This window comes from Bicyclus anynana, chromosome 4, assembly GCF_947172395.1.
Source record: "Bicyclus anynana chromosome 4, ilBicAnyn1.1, whole genome shotgun sequence".
In the NCBI taxonomy this organism is placed as follows: Eukaryota; Metazoa; Arthropoda; class Insecta; order Lepidoptera; family Nymphalidae; genus Bicyclus; species Bicyclus anynana.
In genome coordinates this window covers 7,611,382-7,633,515 of record NC_069086.1, presented here as the reverse complement: position 1 = coordinate 7,633,515, position 22,134 = coordinate 7,611,382, and the positions used below count along the sequence as shown (strand labels likewise).

At 37.0% G+C, this 22,134-nt stretch overlaps 2 protein-coding genes across 4 annotated transcripts in view; one reads left to right on the top strand and one right to left on the bottom strand.

Moving 5' to 3' along the window:
* Window positions 1–5,502, bottom strand: part of LOC112047294 (CD82 antigen-like) — a 135,287-nt gene extending 129,785 nt beyond the window's left edge. Inside the window, exon 1 of the mRNA XM_052891612.1 lies at window positions 5,226–5,502. The gene's annotated coding sequence lies outside the window, so the exon portion shown is untranslated. The remainder of the gene's footprint in view (window positions 1–5,225) is intronic.
* LOC112053771 (uncharacterized) overlaps window positions 1–22,134 on the top strand; it is a 221,968-nt gene that overhangs the window by 173,466 nt on the left and 26,368 nt on the right. For all 3 annotated transcript variants that reach the window (XM_052891611.1, XM_052891610.1, XM_052891609.1), the window contains exon 8: window positions 19,984–20,158. In XM_052891611.1, the coding sequence (XP_052747571.1) occupies window positions 19,984–20,158 (175 nt within the window). The remainder of the gene's footprint in view (window positions 1–19,983; window positions 20,159–22,134) is intronic.

Here is a 22,134-nt window from a genome sequence, read left to right as displayed (position 1 = left end):
TATTAATATATAACTAAATTGTGTAATCAAGCTACTTTAAAGTTTATCAAGACAACCAGAATCTTTCAGGGCATGAGAATTTTCTTTAAATATTGCATCTATCAGTTAAACCTCAAGTAAATTTCAATCTACACTGGTGGCTTAGAATTACGAGTACGTTTCTAATCATTACTTCGGCGGACCACCCCTAACCGACCTCCCCTAGCCTCAAACGTGGCCGCTTTACGAGATTTTTTTCAACTGAGAAAAGATGCAAAACTGGAACGGGATGATACGCTAACAATTTGTTCCCGAGAGAGCCTTTTCCGGAATACGTAAGCGTTTTAGGAAATTAAGCTCGTCTTTTAATCTTAAGCTGGTCGTGGCCGAATGCTCGATTCAGCAAGCTGGATTAAAACGTTTCTTTTTTGCTATTCAATTACATTCTCAGCTTTTAATTAACTTTTTCAAGCAGATACAAATGGCTCAAAGAGATGTGAGAGATCTATTAGATAGAGATTTTATCATTAAAAACCATTAACACATGATTTCACGGATTTATTTTGATTTCCAAAAGTAGAGTAGATTTATATCTATACTAGCCGACTCTCCGCGGTTTCACGCGCATAGTTCCCCTTCCTGTGAGAATACGGGGATAAAATATAGTCATGACACTCACAAATAACGTGGCATTCTAGTGGGAATAATTTTCAAAATCGGTTCAGTAAATCCAGAGATTAACCCCTACTACACCACAAACTTTACCTCTAGTATTAAGTGTAGATTAATTATTAACCTTGCAATATTTTTATTTTATTTTATTTGCGTAATAATAAGTATTAGAGAATTGAGCCGTGATAGCCATAGAGATAGTGGTTATGAGCTCTGCCTTCGATTCCGGAGGGTGTGGATTCGAATCCGGTCCGATGCATGCGCTTCCAACTTTTCAGTTGTGTGCATTTTAAGAAATTAAATATCACGTGTCCAAACGGTGAGGAAAAAACATCGTGAGGAAACCTGCATACTAAACCCGGAACCCTAAAAAATATGGTTAGAAATAAGTAGTATCAGAGGGGAATAAATTTATAAAAAAAAATCATCTGAAAAATCGTATTATTACTTAATTGTTATGATTTCTTTAGTAGTGCTTTTTAAACTAAACGCAATATGTTTGTATCTAGTTAAAAATACAATAAGCTTCAAATACGGAGGTAATTTGTACTCGGAACAGCTCCGCTGCCTGGAATATACAAACAAGCTTTTTAGGAAATTAAACTCGAACAAAGTTTTAGTAATACCGCAATAACTTATATAAATTTCTTTAGACGCACAGATGTACACATAACTTGAATTTATACTTTTTTTTTATTTTTTAAAAGTTAGCCCTTCACTACAATCTCATCTGATGGTAAGTGATGATGCAATCTAAGATGGAAGCGGGCTAACTTGTTAAGAGGAGGATGAAAATCCACACTCCCTTTGGTTTCTACACGACATCGTACCGGAACTCTAAATCGCTTGGCGGTACGGTCTAATCTTTGCCGGCCGAAACCTCCCACCAGCCAGACCTGGACCAATTAAGAAAACCTCAATCGGCCCAGCCGAGGATCGAACCCAGGACCTCCGTCTTGTAAATCCACCACGCAATTCTCTGCGCCACGGAGGCCATCAAAAACTTTTCTGATAAGTCATTGTTTATTTATTAACCAACATCAAAATAGGAGGTTATGCGACCTAACCCGATATAGACATAAGTGTATGGAACAGTCACTAGAAAAACAAACTAAAGTTTTAATACAGTTGAATAAAATTCAAAAAATTAAACCTACTAAAAGGGAAATTCCAAATATGAAGTCTTCCAAATAAAAATATTGTCAGATATCGTTGTTTAGCAACGACCTCAAAAAAATAATAATTGGCCATATTATTTACTTGTTTCAGTTCTATAATATTTAAATATTACTTGTTTCAGCCTTTTAAAGTCAGTAATTTTTATAGCTTTTATATTATTTAATTAAATTGGAAAAAATATTTATTGTTTAACTTGCCACATCAACAAAACTAATAATAATGACAAAACAAAACTCAATTTCAAAAAGGCCATAACTCAGTCTAAAAATTTAAAAACTGAAAAATAAAAATGAGACAGATGGATAAGTATACATTTTTTTCAATATTTTATTATGAATTAGTGTTATGAATTAGTGATCATTAACTTTGGAAGCCATTTGAGCAAGATTTCTCCTTAATTTAATACATTTATAGGTATATCTCTGAGTTCTCTCTTTGTGTAAAATATTTTGGTATGTGACAATAGTAGGTATATTGTCACAGTTTGTATCATCGTGAATTGGTTCCTTTAATCCCTATAACTTCTTCTAGAAGAAATACATGCCCTAGACCATTTTTTGCAAGCTGTTTTGCCCGTATACAATACCTATATATTGCTCCACGTATTTATAACTTACTACAAAAAAATAAACTCAGTATCAGAAAATTAAGTAATCATGCTTTTAAGACGTACATATTTAACTGGTTAATTGATTGCGATTACAACCATGTCGAAAATCTAATCGTTCAACACATTCTTTAAACTCGAACACATGAGGATACTTTTCTTAGCAAGCGTGTTCATACTTAATTAAACACTCACTTACATACACACCCACACACACACACACACAGACATCTTGTTTTACCTTTCTTGTTTTTGCCTGCTATAGATTATCTTAATTTTAAAAAGTAACACTAATGGGAATCCACTGGCTCCCAAGATACAGTTACAGCTAGTTTGGTAGCCAGGGATCTACTCTATTATTGTATTAGAAATTTGTTACTGTGTGATAAATAAATATTTTTTATTATTTTATTACTTGTTTCGAAATATTAATTTAACAAAACAACATAAGTACGTACGAAGCTCATAAAACATTTCAAGGCTGCGTCATAATAATATACCAGGGCCTTACTTTGATCGCGGTTCCGCTCCTGGGCAGGCCCTTAGGGCCTGTACAAGTTATAACGAGCAAACAGCCCAGTCTGCTCCTTTATCGTTGTTACCGTTAATATTTAATGAAATTATAGTGTGTATATACATTATTTTGTTATATTTTTAACTTATCATAGTTTGATTGAAACAATTTCATAATAAATTATAGTAGGTCATCCAATACCCAATACATTTCCACAGCTTGACGGCCGCCGTGGTATGTACGGTTGATTTACAAGTTGGAGGTCGGGTTCGATCCCCGACAGGGCCAATTGAGGTTTTCTTAATTTGGTCCAGGTCTTGCTGGTGGGAAGCTTGGGTCGTGGCTAGTTACCACTCTTCCGACAAAGACGTACCGCCGGTACGATGTCGTGTAAAAACCGAAAGGAGTGTGGATTTCATGCTACTCCTAACAAGTTAGCCCGCTTCCATCTTAGATTGCATCATCACTTACCACCAGGAGAGATTTTGTTCAAGGGCTATCTTGTAGAGAATAAAAAAAAGCTTATTATTTCTGCGTCAAGTAACATCGCTGTATTTTGGTATTATCTATGTGGTAGCCAGTGAAATTACAGGCAGTGGCGCTTCATAGCCAAAATGCACTGTCTACCCTGAGGACTCATTACGACCCTATATTGAAAAATTACCAGATAGCCTCATTAAAAACCTTGTGCACGCAACGTGGGGCATAAACCTCACGTGCCTCTAATCTATGGCATAAGTGATAACACCTGTGCCTCAGATAGACGGGCGAAGCGCAGTGGATGTTCTAAGCGACTGTCCCTCAAGGCGATGTTCCCTTTAGACGATGTTTTGTCAATAAACATCAGGTTTACACAGCGGCGAAACTGTACCATCTGAGGCCCGTAACAAATTCATTTGCCCCAAGAAAAGTCATCAAGTTGTAATTTTTCTTTTATGTTAGATTACTACTGAGCTCACAGCCATTCGGGTTGGGCCAGAGGTCCAAATGTGCCAAGAGCATGTGGTATATATAAGGGGCGTAGCTACCACCGTATCAGCCATATCAATGATACGGGGCCCCCGAACTACAGAGGCCCCTTAAGCAGCAAATTAGTAAATAATCAAAAAAAAACTGTAGAATTCAGAAATAATAAAAGTAAAAAAACTGTTTTTTTCTGGGTTAAACGTGTACCCGAAAGTTGAAAACATCATACAAAATGGCAAGCATTTTGTTTCACTGAGAATTCCTTACCCTTCATTTGGGCCCCTCCAAGGCACGCTACGCCACTGGTACATATAACACTTGCACAGTTTAAAAAAAAACTCAGCATGTTTTGTCATGTGCATTTAGTATAACATCTACTGCTACCCAATTGTCTTGGAATCTTGGATCGGAAATCGATATTGGGAAGTTAATTTTATCTATTGACAACACGTCAATTGAGAGAACGCCAAAATTTTCTGTTCGCTACCAACGGAGCGTATCCAAATCAATGTTTATCCAGCTTTTCATTAGAAATAACTAACAGTCTTGGCAACTCTGACATACTTAATTATTCATGAACAAAATACGACGCAGATTGGTCCTGTATAAATACACGTAGCTCATGAGAACGTTTCTAAGAATAGATCGAGGTATAGGAAAAAATAATATTTACAGCCAAGAAAAAATTAATAGTGCACGTCGACGTAGCACCGGGCGATAAAAAAGTACGAGGAAATAATAAGGCATATTTTATGTAATACTCCTAGGCTTGAGCGACGTTTCAGGGTCAACATTCTATGTGTGCTTTCTATTAATATTCCTGTACTTAATATTATTAAAATAATATTATATAGTCAAACAGCCACTTGTGTTTGTGCTAGTACTAGTCGTTTTGTAAATTTTTGAGTTAGCTTAGTTTTCTTTTATGGTGTTTTTTATAAGTCTCTGTTTACTAACTGTAAGCCCAACTACCGTAAATTAGTTAAGTATTTATTTTCTACTTCTTATTGCATTCTATTTTTTTTTATAAATATTTTAATTGATTTTTTTTTGCTTTTGCTGATTTAAATTCATATGATAATATATTCTATTCTGTTGGGATAAATCCAAAACAACCCTCAGCCAATTTTATAAGTCACATCTTAATTAATAGTTAAATCACCAAAACACCAAATACGAAATGGTATCTTTACCTAAGTACTAAGAAAAATACGATTCGTCACGCAACACGACAGCTGTAACACAGACCGGTAGAGTAATAACACGAATTGTAATACCTTTACAAAATCTTCGTGATTCCTTACATACCTTGTAGCATCACGACGGTACGCCGCTGTCACCAAATCTATTTTACAAACACTCGTCTATCACAAATCATTTCAAATTTTCGCACTATATTTTATATCGTTCCGTTGTTAAGAGATATCACGAAGAACACGCGAAGGTTAAGAAGCGTAGAGTCTACGATAGGGGTCGCCACTGTCTGGTGGATGCACGTGAACAGCGCTTAGATATAATATGAAAGTTGTTTTATGCAGTTGGAACAAGTTGCGCGAGACGGCAGCGGCGCGCGCGGTGCCTGCCGACGAACTGGCTCTAGTAGGGCTTCGTAGCGCGGGGCGGCTCGCCTACGCTCGATACCGCCGCCCCCTAGCGCCCTCCCACATTGCAAAACCATTGAAAAACCAACTGTTTGCTGCCAAAATAGTATCCAATACACTCCATTAATGATCGGATACAACGCTATCTACGGCGATGTTGAAACGATTAGGAGTTTTTCTTACGATTATTGCGTACATTGTAAGGGATAGAGCCATATTGTAACAGATTGTGTTTCCGTTTATCTAACTGCCGGTAGTAAAATTCCTGCTCAATAAAAATTTAAATAAGTACCATCTGAGTTACGCAATAAAATTGATGTAATAACAATATTATTTTAACAAAATCACACTCTGATTTGAAGTATGCCTGACTCTAAGATGAATCGTCTTCTGATTACTGAACACTTATTGAGGGTGGCATTATACGGAACCCACTGGCTTTTGTCTGCTATTCGTTGCTCGCATGCTTTTCGCTGTGCAAGGTAGTCACTAACTACTCAACAGATGTATTAGCTTGCTTTTCACTGTGCTAGACTCAACGGATTTAAAAGCCTTTCTATTTTTTTTTATTTATTATTATAAGTATGTAGTGATATTCATAATTATAATTTTATATGTACCTACTACCTAATACCTACCTACGTCTAACTTTGTCTGTATGATAATTCTCTACGTATAGAAAAAAAGCCTAAAAAAACAACAAAACTTAGCCTCCAAATAAAAATATCTTTAGTATTTAGGCGATAAACGTGAATTCGTAATTTAACTATTATATCTTGATATATGAATTACAATCACTTCTTGGCATCGGATTGACTTGAAATTTTGCGTTCTTATGTGTTTGATCATCAGTGTATTTTAATGATTGGCCTTTAACCCTATAGGTACACAGCGTTCACAAGTGCGTGACTTCACTCAAGGTCATTCTCAGCCATTCTAGGGTCTTATTTTGGCTACAGTTCGATTTGTTAATTAAGTTGTCCTGACAAATATTGTGAATCATAATCTTTGTTCGACATTGGTCTTCTTATTTTTTCAATCCAGTTTTGAAACTTCTGCTAGAACTACATCATCAGCATTTTGATGGTTTTAAAACTATCACCATTGGTGAAAATTTCAAAACAAAATTAATATCAGGTTAATAGTTTAAGCGTGTAAGCGTAATAAACAAACTCATATACGCATTTATAAAATAAGTTAGAATTATACGATTGATATCCCTACTTTATGACAATAGGTCGTTTTGAACGATCCATATTAAATTCAGCGGAGTATTCGTTAGGAATTAAAAAAAGGCTAAGCTGATAGCTATCAGCTTTCGACTGCATTTCTCAGGCAGTATTAAGTCTTGTAAATGCGATAACTGCCAGTTTTCTACGCGACTGATATTTCCATTCAATTTGACTTTGGAATGTGTTTTCATTTAGTTGGCGACTTAATTCGTAGGAACAAGATTTTTCTGTAACTTTTTCGTAGCTGAAGCTTGCGCTAGCCACAGATCCTCATTTTTGGAAGGCATTATTTGTCAGAGCATGCTCCTACTATAGCCAATTTGGATATTTGGCCCGTGGTTCTTTAGTTTTGACAACACCAAATAAAAGAGTGCCTACTAATAGCTGATACCTATGTTTCATATTTAATATCTTATTATTAATTAAAAATGGGGTGATGTGTGATCTGGGCGGGACAGTGAAACAAAAACGAGCACAAGCGTTTTGAACTCGCTAAATCAATCGTTTTTTTTTAACACTGGAACGGTGAAAAATAACGCCCGCAAAGTCTAGCTGGCAGCATTTCTCGACAAATACATTTTACCGAGATCATAAAATCATGGCGGTGCTGAAAGGGGAATTTTTATGTATCCGCGAAATATATATTTGCTTTGACATAAACGTCTAGTGAGTACCAGAAAAAGAATATAAATACCGTATTTACTAAAGTACACTTCGCTGTGCTCGACTTATTTTTTTTATATTATTAACCCAATTTAAGTTTCTTTTTTGACTTTTATGCATGTATGTACGAGTCGATAGGTAGGTTTGTATGTCCGCTATTTTCTCAAAACTGCCTCATTAGTCCCGTGGTTAGCTGGTTCAGCTATGGACAATGAGGTCCAGGGTTCGAATCCCGGGTCAGGACAGCAAAAACAAATTGGGATTTTTCTTACAAGGAAAATCTTAATAGCAGCCTGGAGTTGGGAAATTGGCGGTGTTAGTACACCCCCGTGCCTCGGAGAGCACGTAAAGCCGTCGGTCCTGCGCCTGATCTCTCACCGGTCGTGTCGGTCTGCCGTCCCATCGGATTTCGAGAGTGAGGGAAGAGAGAGTGCACCTGTGCTTGCGCATACACTTGTGCACTGTAATATCTCCTGCGTACATGGTTAATCTCACCATGAGATTAGCCGCCGTGACCGAAAAAGTCGGTCGGGAGCATTATATATAATTTTCTCAAAAATTACTAATACGATGTGAATGGGGTTTGGTGGGATTGGTGATTAAATGCCTACCATTAACTCCATCAACCTGATGCGCCTATAACAAGGATGATGACAGAGTTTTAATATATTAATTTTTACGAGACATTCGGGTAATTAAGGTCCATGTTAACTAAAATATAAAAATCTTGATTGTCTGGATGGATGAATAAATAAGATAATAAAATGTCAAAATCAATTCAAAACCTTCTAACGCAATTAGATGAAAATTCATACAGTTTTAGCTTCCTTATTTTCATTGTGGCATTTTTCATTATACAATGTAGTATAAAGATAAACTCACAAATACCAAAGATAATTGTAATTATGTTTGAACGCCCATACAAATTTAACGATCTCTCTCAGCGACGACGTCATTCTTTCGTGCCATTTGGTATGGAGCGTTTTATAGCAATCCATGGCAGCGCCGCAAATTTGAACCTTTAAATCCCTGTAGCTCCGAAAGTTACGCTCGCATGGCCCCTGCCCTTAAGGCTGGAATACAACTATGCTGCTTGGCTTCAGAAATAAGAAAGGAAGTAGTACTTGCCCGTATGCATATAAAAATTTTCGGATATGACGACGTCTCTTGAGAATTGAAAAAGACTCCACGTGTGAGTGTTTCGATATTTTCATTAGATGATATCAAAATAGATATTGCTCACGTATGTATTTTGATGAGAATTAAAATAGAACGGATTATATGACTCGCGAACACTTGTTTCATTCCAGTAATCTAGGTCCACTCTCTGAGTCACAACAAATTTATTTCATATGATAACTCGCATTCTAACAGCGTACTATTTGTACTTTTCAAACTGAACCGGACATCGCAGAGTTTGTCGACTCCCCACTATGTGGACCGAGAACATAAAACCGCTGGATGCTGGCGAATTGGCTGGATTTTGTTTGGAAGTCCATGCAAGAGGCCTATGTCCAGCTAAGTCCATCTTCTCATCAGCTGGTAATGATGATGATGATACTGCTCCAACTTTTTATATAATATGATATTCATGGCGAGTCAGACGACGATGGACTATGATGGACTATGATGGTGGTGGTGAGGCACTCTCCTTCCAAGTCACCCTCTAGACATAACAATTGTGAAAATCTAATATATAAAATTCTCGTGTCGCGGTGTTCGAACTTGAACTCCTCCGAAACGGCTCGACCGATTTTGATGAAATTTTTTGTGCATATTCAGTAGGTCTGAGAATCGGCCAACATCTATTTTTCAAACCCCTAAATCCTAGGATAGGGTAGTGGTAGGGTAGGGGTATGGTATAGGGGTAGGGTAGGGGTAGGGTAGCGGTAGGGTAGGGGTAGGGTAGGGGTAGGGTAGGGGTAGGGTAGGGGTAGGGTAGGGGTAGGGTAGGGGTAGGGTAGAGGTAGGGTAGGGGTAGGGTAAGGTAGTGGTAGGGTAGGTTTATGGTATAGGGATAGGGTAGGGGTAGGGTAGTGGTAGGGTAGTTGTAGGGTAGGGTAGGGTAGGGGTAGAGTAGAGGTAGGGTAGGGGTAGGGTAGGGGTAGGGGTAGGAGTATGGTAGTGTAAGGTAGGGATAGGGAAGAAGTGCAAATAAATAAATTAATAAGTCAAAGCGAAGCTTGAGCGAGTCCGCTAGTATTTTATATAACAGTTGGACAATTTTCAGGGGTTACCATCAATATCAATCAATCAATTAATCAATTTTTTATTTGCAGATGCATGCATTATATATACAGGTGGTCGGTAGATGTAGATGGTACATGAATATCTATATATATAAAAATGAATTCGTTAGTCTCGCTAAAACTCGAGAACGGCTTAACGGATTTATCTTATCTTGGTCTTGAAATGTTCGTGGAGGTATAGGGAAGGTTTAAAAGGTGAGAAAAAATCAAATAATTTCCGGGAAAACCCTAAAAACTGCCCTTTTCTATTTCCCATACAAACGTTTAAGAGTCAAGCGGTAGGGGTAGGGTAGGGGTAAGGGTAGGGTAGGGGTAGGGTAGGGGTAGGGGTAGGGTAGGGGTAGGGATGGGGTAGGGTAGGGGAAGGGTAGGGGAAGGGTAGGGGTAGGGGTAGGTTTGGGGGTAGGGTAGGGGTAGAGTAGGGATAGAGAATAAGTGCACTTATGTCAAAACGAAGCTTGACCGGGTCTATACCTATATAAATAAAATTGAAGTATCTGTGTGTGATTTCAAGTTATAGTTATTTACACTAAAACATAAACAAGCTTTATTAAAACTTTCTGTCTGTCCGTCTTTCTGTTTGTCTGGACTAATCTCTGGAACGGTTTAAAACGATTTTAACGGGAGCTTCACTGGCAGATGGAGGAGGTTATTGGACAAATATAGCATATTATTATCCCAAAAAAAACATAAACATAACCGCGAATTTTGTGAAAAACTGAATTTAACATGGACGAATTCGCAGACGTCCGCTAGTTTAACAATTTATTACAAACTAATAAACATTTAAATAATAAAATTGATTTAATTCAAGTAGACTCAATTCACAAGCACTTTCGAAACGTCAGGTGACTATTTGAAAAGATTCTACCACCGGTTCGGAAGGCAGATTCTGCTGAAAAGAGCCGGTAATATACCACTGTTTGGTGACAGTTCGTTTTAACTTTAACTTGTAGGTAATATTTGACACACATAATTATTATACTCGTGTACAAGGCAAGTAAAAAAGCTGTTAAACATTGATGGAATATAAGTATTTATAAACAAAATACACGTACTCTAAACATTAATCACCCTTTTGAAGCATGACATCAGCAGCCCATCAATCGTTCTCATTAATTTGTTATTTGATGCCTGAGCGTGCTTTGAAAGGCAATAAAATTACGACCTCATACAAGTTATCTATTAACTGACAGCTTCAAAATATCAACTCGCTGCTATAAATTATTTTTTTATTATTTCATTGAATATAATTTGAATACTACATGTGAAGTTACATACTATATTTACAGTCGTATTTTGTTTTAGTAAGTAGTTTATTCGTACATTTATATAAGCGTATTTTTATTCTGACTTTGCTTACTTTACATTTTTTTCCGATTACTAGTACGAGTATCGAGTATTAGCAACTTTTTTTATTCTTTACAAGTTAAACCTTGACTACAATCTTACCTGATGGTAATGTGATGGATGCAATCTAAGATGGAATCGGGCTAACTTGTTAGGAGGATGATGAAAATCCACACTCCTTTTGATTTCTACACGGCATTGTACCGAAACGCCAAATCGCTTGGCAGTACTTCTTTGCCGGTAGGGTGGTAACTAGCCACGGTCGAAGCCTCCCACCAGCCAGACCTGGACCAATTAAGAAAACTTCAAACGGCCAAGCCGGGGATCGAACCCAGGGCCTCCGTCTTGTAAATCCACCGCGCATACCACTGCGCCACGGAGGCCGTCAAACCTACCTACATAAATTAGATTGAATTATCTTGTTAGAATGTCATGTGGAATTTTAAAAGATAGTTTTAAATACTGTACGAGAAAAGTAATCTGAAACACGACGACACTCGAGTATTTTCGGAAGCATTTGGTCGACTAGGTGAAGCGAGCTGTCCCGTGAAGAGTGGGGCTTAGTGAGTGGTGACCACCGAGCAGGAGCGGCTGGTGAAGTCGTCGGTGACGTCACTGCGGTCCCAATATGGAGCATACAGCATTTACACAATAAGAAAAAAAAGATCAGCTTCAATATTCCGGTGACGTTCGACTTGTTCACCACTCTTGTTGTCATGGATTATTTTGGGATAGGCGGGGAGAATAACTTTAGCAGTGAAGGTGAGTTTTTGATCTACGTCATCAAGGGTAACCTGCACCCTAAGTCACAAGCCTCTGGAACTACTCAAGGTTATTCTCTGCCATTTTTGGGTTTTACTCTGGTTACGTTAAGGACCGATGGACGTTGAGGTCCCAAAGTGCTGTAATTGCGACCCCAGACTAGAAAGTGTTGGTCGACCAGGTAGACTGACAACATCAAGCGAATCGCAGGGATTCGCTGGCAGGTGGCTCAGTATCGTGATGTGTGGAAGTCCCTACAAAAGGCCTATGACCTGCAGTGGACGTCCATCGGCTGATATGATGATGACTATGGTTACATTTGAATTTCATTTGTTAGTTAATTAGTCCTGACTAATATTGTGAATCATAACCGTTGTTCAACAATTGTGGTTTTTTATTTGTATTTTTTTAAATCCACTTCTGAGTTTTCTTAATATACATTAATTTTACTAATATCTTCTATCTCATGCTTTTGAACAGGTAAGATGTGGAATGCACACTATAAAGTTAAAAGTGTAGACGTTAGGCTATATAACATGCATGTTAAGTGCCTATAATAAATACTTAAGTTAGGTTCGTATTTCATTCTAGAAGGTACAACTTCCCCAGTTCACTCTGCAGTAAGTTGACTTGCAACTTTAAAACGTTAACCTATATTTACCGGACTAGATGTTTCTAAAGGAGACAAAAGAAAACTAAAGTTATAAAACGAGTTCATTGGTTTTCTTTTGTATTTTAAGTGTAATTTTACTTAAAAAATTCTGCGATACTATTTTTCGGTGCTCTATAATCTCCTCTAAAATCCAGTGAAAGTCCCATCAAAATTAGTTTAGCTGTTCCAGATTTTAGCCCGGAAAAACAGAAGGACGGACTTCCTCTCTTGCTCTTAAGAACTTTCAATACCCACACACAGAGTAGCAGAGTGAGTCTTTACAAGCAACGTACTGAAGCCGGCGAAACCCATCAAAAAAAAAGAACGTTAGCGTCTCCTTGACAACCGCGTATACGAACTTTTTTTATTTATTTGTATTTCAAAATTTAACACTAACAATAATTACGTAAATTAATATAATAATCAATAATTAGCAATAAAATAATACTCTATCTTATTTTTTGAGTTTTTGTGAACAGCTTTTAAAATATTTAAAAAACATAGGACGTCATTTTTCTTGAATAATATTGAAAACTACTGATGCGACGGTTCGTGTCGTACTGACACAAGAATGTATTACTTTTTGAATTTTGTATTTGGAGCGGCTACGACACTTTGTGTACCCGCATTAAAAGTTCCTTAAGAATAATCTGAGGGATTTCAAATGGGTATTGAAATTCCCACCAGAAAGAGACAATTCAAACGCGAATCACTTGATATGCTTTAAGTTACTGCATAATGCAGTTTCATTTAAGCTACTTAGTTTCACTGTGTTGTACAGTATACAGACAGTTTGTGAAACTTGCAACTTTGTAACGGCCGCTTAACTACTTGTATAAGCCTAGTCTATTTTACCCCGAACACTGAGTACGATCAATAGTTCCAAATCAAAACAAAAACTACTCGACGGATTTTAACGAAACTTGGTACTCTTCATAATTCTTTATAGTATACTTTTCATCACGCTACGATCAGTGGGAGCAGATCAGTAAAGTGAAATGTTGGGAAAACTGGAGAAGTTACTCCATTTTTACAGCGATACTACTAAAAAAGGTGGATCAAAGAGGTCTAAGAGCGTCCGCTAGTCACTAATAAATAACAGATGAGGGTATATATTTCTAATACCGGATCTTAGACCAGATATTGTAGTCTTTATTGTCAGCGAACAGTACGCGCCCAGCTCTTTTATTTCCCCGAACAGAAGACAAAGTGATGTCTAATGTGAAACAATCCCGACCGTATATAAAAATAACGAGACAAGACTGCATAAATGAAGCCATCTACGTCGCTAAAAGCTGTTTGCTGCAACTCTGCGAGCTACCGGTTTGCATAAAAAACCCATTAAAAGCTTCCCCGTTGACATTCAGCGGAGGCCTGATTGCACGCCCCGACTAGGAATGCACATTCATTACACAATACTGATCTAACGAATGCAAATACTCGCTGGGACTAACAAACTACCGAATGTTTCAAATATTTTGACGGTCGCTGTAGATAGATTGTTTCATCAAGGCTGTGGGTTCGATTGCTATAACTGGAATACGAGTATATTTGTGTAATGAATATACTTTCCAGTGTATTGGTCATTAATATAAATATACATATGACCTTTGAATATATCATATACCATAAGTTTTATGTATATTATATATTAAACCCGTTCCTTATATACCCGTCCCTGAGAGAAGAGGATAAAATATATGTTCATCAAGTCTGGTTCAGGGAAGAATTCTAATGGTGAAAGAATTTTCCAAATCGGTCCAGAAGTTTCAGAGCCTATTTAATATAAACAAAGAAACAAACTATCAAATCTTTCTTCTTTATTAATGAATAAGATTGAACGTTCTTATTTAGGCATAGAGTGTTAGAGCCATTAGAGGACGCTAGTGACTCAGTTCGCGTGTTTTCAATAATTCTGCAGGAACCATTTTCTTCTAAGATGAGAAATAGCTATCTCCATTTCAAATTTCAGCCAAATTTGTCTAGTATTTTTTGTGTTAATAAGTATACAAACATCCATGCAAAGTTTTTCGTTTATTAAATTAGTAAAGTTTACCTACAATTATTTTTAAACAGTATCTATGTATGAAATCAACCCTTTAATATCATGTATTCAGAAAAACGGGAGACACGTAAATTCAGTTTGTAAAACCATAAATAAATAAGTACCTAAAGTGCTTGTAACTCTGTAACTAGGACTGTAAACATATTATATGGGCTTACCTTTGTGTGTACAAAGCACGTGGATTGCATAATAGATCAGTGCTCTATCGCGTGTGATACGTAAGAGTAATGATATCAGCGCGGTCAACGGCACGGGAAAGTTAGGCTTACTTTAACTCAGCCTACATGCTATCTGAGATATTACAATGCAACAATAGTCTGCGATAGCCATACATACCTCAATTTATAAAGGCGTAGTTCAGATTGGCAAATTCGTAACACTCCCGATGGTCCGCGGGGGTCGGGGTCCCAAAAGTTGACCGCTACACATAACTTATTAAAAAAAAGTCTTCAGATATCTCTGAATATTTTATATAACTTTTAATATTGATATTATAATATACTAGCGGACACCTGGGACTTCGTCCGCGTGAAATTTAGTTGTTTACAATCACTCGGATAAAAAGTAGCCTATGTGTTAATTCAGACTATAATCCATCTCTAGTTCAAATTTTAGGTGATTCGGTTCAGTAGCCGAGGCGTGAAAGAGTAACAAACATTCATACCATCAAAATTATCAGGTTTGACAAATCTCGGGAATCCGTGGATTTTTTCGGGATGTAGCCTATGTGGTTAATCCAGAGTAAAATATATTTCCATTCCAAATTTCAGCCAAATCGGTTCAGTTTAACGCTAAAACTAGCGTTAAAGAGTGACAAACATCCAAACAAATTTTCGCGTTTATAATATTTGTAGGATCTCATTTTCGAATATGAGTATCGTGTGCGTTGTGTTCTGACGTTTGTGCGTTTTGTTCTCGGTGATGAGTCCGGTCGCCTTACCGTTGACTACTGAGGCTTTTAACTGTCCAAGTACCTATTAAACGTCATTTTCTACGGGACATCATGAGGAATCGTGAATCCAGTCACCCGACCCTTAGTTTAGTGACAACCTTTCGCTAAAGACTTAAAGTTTAATCTTAAACTGTGTTTTTAAAGGGTTACCGCGAAGCTAAGTATCTGGCGAATAAGACTTTGCCTAAAAAATAATAATAAAAATTAATAATATATTAAAATTGAGAGTCTAGACCCTTAAAATCTTTCGAAGCCGCCACAATCCAAACTCCATAATTGACTACCGTACTTATCTGTGGTAGGCTGTGGTAGAAGAATAACTTTTAGCACATGCAATGCGATATGTCTGGCTACGACATGCGGAGTCCACAAAGGAATAAAGCAACATGAAATTGTAGGTCTCCTTTACATTGCATTGGAGCAGATTTTGTTTTATATTTACCATATCTTTTAAATATGATCAATATTCTCATTCCCCTCCACCTTGATGGGAACGACTGGTTCCAACTTTTAAGATATATACAAATTACTTAAATTATAAGTATTCTGGTGTAAGTATACTGGTGCTACCAGTTTGTCTAAAATATACTGGTAAAAAAATTGTTCAGTGCAGTGTTTTGGATATCTAAACAGTTTATCTTTTGTCCTAAAACGCCACGCCAATTGACTTGTATATGTACGGATTTCAATATCACACGCCTCCCCTATTTCACTCTAAAATAGAACAAATATTTCTAGTTCACTATATCTAGTTTAGACGCATTTTTTGCATCTTTCATGCAGATTAAATCGTAGACGTTTGTAGGCTGTATTTATTTCTGGCACAAAATAGATTGCATAAATGATGGGCGAAGGATCGCGTGCCTTGATACCATCGGCGGGGTCAACGACCTGCTAGTGCAACGCTAGACACCACAAAATTCATAGAGGCCTAGTTTCTACTAGATTTTACATAATAGGCATTTACGATACGTTTACACCGATTTTTTTCTATTATTAAAGCAATTTATTACTTAGTTCATCATCGTCATTGTCGAATAGGGCCAAGCACATCACACTGGTCTGATGGGGGTTGCCTGCTGCAGGGTGATGATTTTAGACTCTATTACGATCACTATATAATGTGTGCATGCACTGAACACGTCCTAGTGTGTCCTTTGTCGTTCATATTATATTAATGCATACTAATTGGATATCTACTCATAATACCGTTCCGTTCGTTAAAAAAGCCGTGATAGCCCAGTGGATATGACCTCTGCCTCCGATTCCGGAGGGTGTGGGTTCGAATCCGGTCCGGGCATGCACCTCCAACTTTTCAGTTGTGTGTATTTTAAGAATTTAAATATCACGTGTCTCAATCGGTGAAGGAAAACATCGTGAGGAAACCTGCATACCAGAGGATTTTCTTAATTCTCTCGTTTGTGAAGTCTGCCAATCCGCATTGGGCCAGCGTGGTGGACTATTGGCCTAATCCCTCTCATTCTGAGAGGAGACTCGAGCTCAGCAGTGAGCCGAATATGGGTTGATAACGAACGAATACCGTTCTTACTCACACATTAGGTATATAATTTTGTGTTTAAACTTTTTGAAACTAAATCACAGTGTAAATGGGTAGAACATTTTTATATTTTGTAAAAAGTTTATCACGCACGTGCATTTTCACTGGCACGAATATCGTGTCGACTGTGCCTACATAGATAAATTATTACTACATTAAAATTCGCATGCCATAAAACAATTCCGTAGAACATGTTATACTGCAACAAATTATCAAGTTGCATGTGTTTTTAAATCACTAACATATGTCTAGTACCTCCTATTATTCGTAATTAACTATGTACCGAGTATTCCTAATCTATATCAACAAATGATTGAGATTTTCTTAATTTGTCCAGGTCTGGCTGGTGGGAGGCTTCGGCCGTGGCTAGTTACCACCCTACCGGCAAAGACGTACCGCCAAGCGATTAAGCGTTCCGTTACGATGCCGTGTAGAAACCGAAAGAGGTGTGAATTTTCATCCTCCTCCTAACAAGTTAGTCCGCTTCCATCTTAGACTGCATCATCACTTACCATCAGGTGAGATTGTAGTCAAGGGCTAACTTGTAAACAATAAAAAAAAAATGCACTCTATTTAAGGTAGTTTTATACAAAACACAGTATAGATTATGTTTGATGTTTAAAATACAGTATTTTTCCATCGGTCTAGGTTTAGTCCTTAGTTGAAGGGCCTGTTTTTGCGGGCGCGGGTTGCGAATGTATGTAAAACCATTCTCATGGCCTAGTTTCCAAGTGGCGTGTTGGAAAACCATGTGGTTTTAGCCGTTAGGAGTTAGGAGGAGGAGGTGTAAAAGTTCCTTAATTATGAGTATTTCCCATGAGGATTTCCCCACGGAAAAAAGGTTTAGTTTAAATACAAAATTAAACGAGTATTACTCGTTGAATTTTGGGCAGGCTTTATAGGGCTTGGACCTTGAAAATGATGATGAAATAATGAAAATTATGATAATTTCATATCATGCTAAGTAAAACTTTAATGAAGTTTGCAGCGCTCGATATCTGTCTGTACCTACTCGAATCATAATATTGCAATTTGGAGCGTCTGAGACAACCATAGATTGATTAATTAGCAAAAAGTGGATATTTTGGAAAAAACTTCGAGGTAAATAGACTCCTATTATATATAACATACTAGCTGTGACCCGCGGTTTAACACGCGTACATGTCATTTCTGTGTGAATAGTATAAGCCTATGTCCTATTACAGAATATAATCGACATATAAACTTTTGCATTTGTAATATAAGCTGCCTAGATAAAGATTAGCTTGATCTTTCAAATGTCTATATAAAATAAAATCTATGAAACCTAAGCATAATATAGGTATGACCTGACAAGAAATATAAAAAATGAAAAAAAGCTGGATTGGGAAAATAAGTTCATTATATTTCCGCTAAATCGCGAGATTACCTGTGAGTTGCAAATCAAAGAAACAGCCAAATCCATACTAATATTATAAATGCAAAAGTAAGTCTGTCTGTCTGTAACATTTTCACGACAAAACCACTGAACTGATTTTTGGTGGATGGTGGATGGATTTTAAAAAATATCCAAAGTCCTATTAGACTTTAGAAATAGGACGGACATTGAACGAACGAGTACAGACTTCTCTATGATAAATAAATAAAATAGAGAGAGAGAGAGAGTAGAGTCAGAGAGTGTTGGGATAGGGCGTTTAGAGTTAGCTCTTCATGATATCTGATTTTTTTTTACAGTGCAAGTAATATGCATGCGCAAAAAAATGTTTTTGGTGGCTACACCGTAAACCGTACCTACAGTCGAATAATAATAGGGTTAATGCTCTGTTAAATTTGCTGTTGTAATCAAATTCATTATTATAAGGAAAATACCTGAATCCAAAATACAAATGGGGGTAGCTTCAATGGTTTTAGCACCATTATTTATGGCACATGCCGACGAGCAAAGCGTCCTTTCAAAGAATGTTTATCACCTCGTTAGTCAATAGATGTAACGCTGCTTTTTGTTATTTTATATAAAATGTTTCCATGTGCCACGCTCAAAGGACCTATGTTGTAATTTACTGCAACAAAATAACTTAATCTAAAACTCGATCGAAAAAAGTCGTATTATAGTGTTAATTACTATATAAACGACAAAAAAGCTTGGAAATGAAATGTATTACATGACTGTCTACTTTTATACCTATTGTTAAATGATAAACTAAAAAAGAAAAGACCTGACTGAGTTTGTCGTAGGCTCTTCTCGGGCAAACTAAATTGGAACCCTCGTAAATTTAATTTTAAGTTTTCGACTAATTATTATCACCATTATTTTATAATAGTAATCCTTTATTTCAATTAGGCTTAGTTTGCACTGAATATTGACGCTATTGACTATTGCCCACGACTTCGTCCGCATGAAATTCAGTTTTTCACGGATCCCGCGGGAATGAAATCACAGACAGACACTTTTATTTTTAATAAAATACGGGTTGAAAGTTTGTATAGAAAGTCGTTAACTTTTAGAGTTACTTATAAAAATCTGTCCTAATAAATCATGAAAAAAGTACGAAATGTAATGTGATTCGAGATTATTTAAAATTCAACCAACAAATGGTTAAAAAAGGGTTGTAGTTATTTATCGTTCATATTTTGAGGTATACCTTTGTAAAATGGTTAGGGAAATTTAAATAGAAGAGGGTTAAATGGGGGTTGAAAGTTGATATCGATTTTCACGCGGACGTATTCGAGGACTTCCGCTAATCTCGTGACAAAAAAAAAGTCCTTTTACAACTTTTCTAACAACTAAAATTTACAGCCTCAATAGCTCAACGGTAAGAGCGGTCGGACTCATCATGAAGGGGTGATGGTTCGATCCTCGCCCCGTTGGTCTATTGTCGTACCCACTCCTAATACAGTCTTATCCGACTAGTTGGAGGGGAATGGGAATATTGGTCATAAATAAAAGATATGGCAAATATTATTAAAAAAAAAATATTTAAATCTTTGTACGGTTTTGCACAGCTCGATGGCAGTACCCACGCGTGCAAGACGGAGCAGTGTGGCGGTGGCGTTGGCAGAAACATCGCGGAGGCTCTGTGGCGGCTGCGAGGTGGTCGAGCCAGGCTCCTCACTGCGATCGGCGACGATGCCGATGGTCAATACATAGACAACATCGCACCTGGCTTAATACTTAATGGTGAGACTGTCTTTTCAAACTAGCGGACGCCCGCGACTTCGTCCGCGTGGAATTCAATTTTTTACAAATCCCGAGGGAACCATGAATTTTTCCGGGATAAAAAGTATTGGTTATATGGCAATCCAGAGTAAAATCTATTTTCATTCCGAATTTCAGCTGTACCATTTCAGTAGCCGCAGCGTAAAAGAGGAACAATCATACTTACACACACAAACTTTCGCCTTTATAATATTAGTGTGATAGTGTGACTAGCTGTCGCCCGCAGCTTTACCCGCGACATGTGTAGTATTCATCATAATTATAATATAAGTTAAACAAAGTATATAATGCTCAACAACCTCTTCTATCATCCAGTGAAGGTCCCAATAAAATTGGTTCAGCTTTCCAAAAATTAGCCCAGACAAACAAACAGTTTAATTTTATTAATGTATGTATTGATTAAGGCCAAGCTATTTATGATTATTTTTTTTTAAATTGTTTATTCAGAAAGAATACAATAAGAAACTTAAGCTAACTTTTTTATCATGAACTGAAATTTAAATATTTTTAAGTATAGAAATATATTTATTGACATATTTCATATTATATAAAAAATCATCATCCTATTGGATAAAAAAAGACGACCTTCACCGGTCGTCTTTATTATTATTATTGTTCTTTACAAGTTAGCACTTGATTACAATCTCACCTGATGGTAAGTGATGATGTAATCTAAGATGAAAGCGGGTTAACTTGTTAGGAGTAGGATGAAAAATTCACACCCCTTTCGGTTTCTACACGGCATTGGACATAGCCTTGGCCGAAGCCTCCCACTAGCCAGACCTGGACCAATTAAGAAAACCTCAATTGGCCCATCCGGGAATCGAACCAGGACATCCGTATTTTAAATTCACCGCGCATACTACTGCACCACGGAGGCTCGTCTTATATTCTCCTCCTTTTACTATTATATCTACGAGTATACTTAGAAGTTTAATTTTTTCTCAGCTTCAGGCTTAAAGTATCTTGACAAAGTGATCTTATAAGGTCTCTGTTTTTTTTTCGAGTTACGGAACGAATTTTAATCTAGTAGTGTGTTAAAATATTACTAGCCCGGAGACCTTGATACTTGTTCTATTTTTAAGTAAACACGTTTTAAAGTAAACACGAATAGGTACTAAAAGTAGCTAAATAAAGGTTTAAATAATGTAATTGTAAATGTAATTTAATGCTATTTTAGAATTTAAACTATCGTGAGTGTTATTCATATTAATTGATTATGAAACACGGCTAAAACTCACGTGATATTACGTCGGAGTATGCCCGACTAGTTTCGAACCCATACGGGGCTCTTAGTCATGAGCTGGTTCTTGACTTGTTTGTAATTTAATGCTACGTAGCTTACGCTAATGCTACGACGCTACGAGTATGCTACGTGAAGTATGTCGGCTCCACAACATATGACTCACATCCACACCAATGCTAAATATAGAACCTTGCAATAGTAGACCATCATTGATATGTATAACACTTTTTGAATTGTACAGGTAGCTAGATAAAGGTATAAATTATTGTAACAGTCTCATCTCCTACGAAGCCTACGCTAAAGCTACGAGGCTACGAATACGCTACGGGATGTCCGCTGCGTTAATATAATATGACTTATCGGTTCCATAGAAACCTTGCAACAATGAACCATCATTGACATATTATAACACATTTTTAATTAAAAAGCAGCTAGATAAAGGTATAAAATATTGTAAAAGTCGCACTTCCTACGCAGCCTGCGCTAAAGCTACGAGGCTACGAATACGCTACGTGACGTCTGCTGCGTCAATATAATATGACTCATGGGTTTCATAGGAACCTTGCAACAATAAACCATCATTGACATATAACACCTTTTTGAATTAAAAAGCAGCTAGATAAAAGTATAAAACATTGCAACAATTGCACCTCCTAAGCAGCCTACGCCAAAGCTACGAGGCTACGAATAA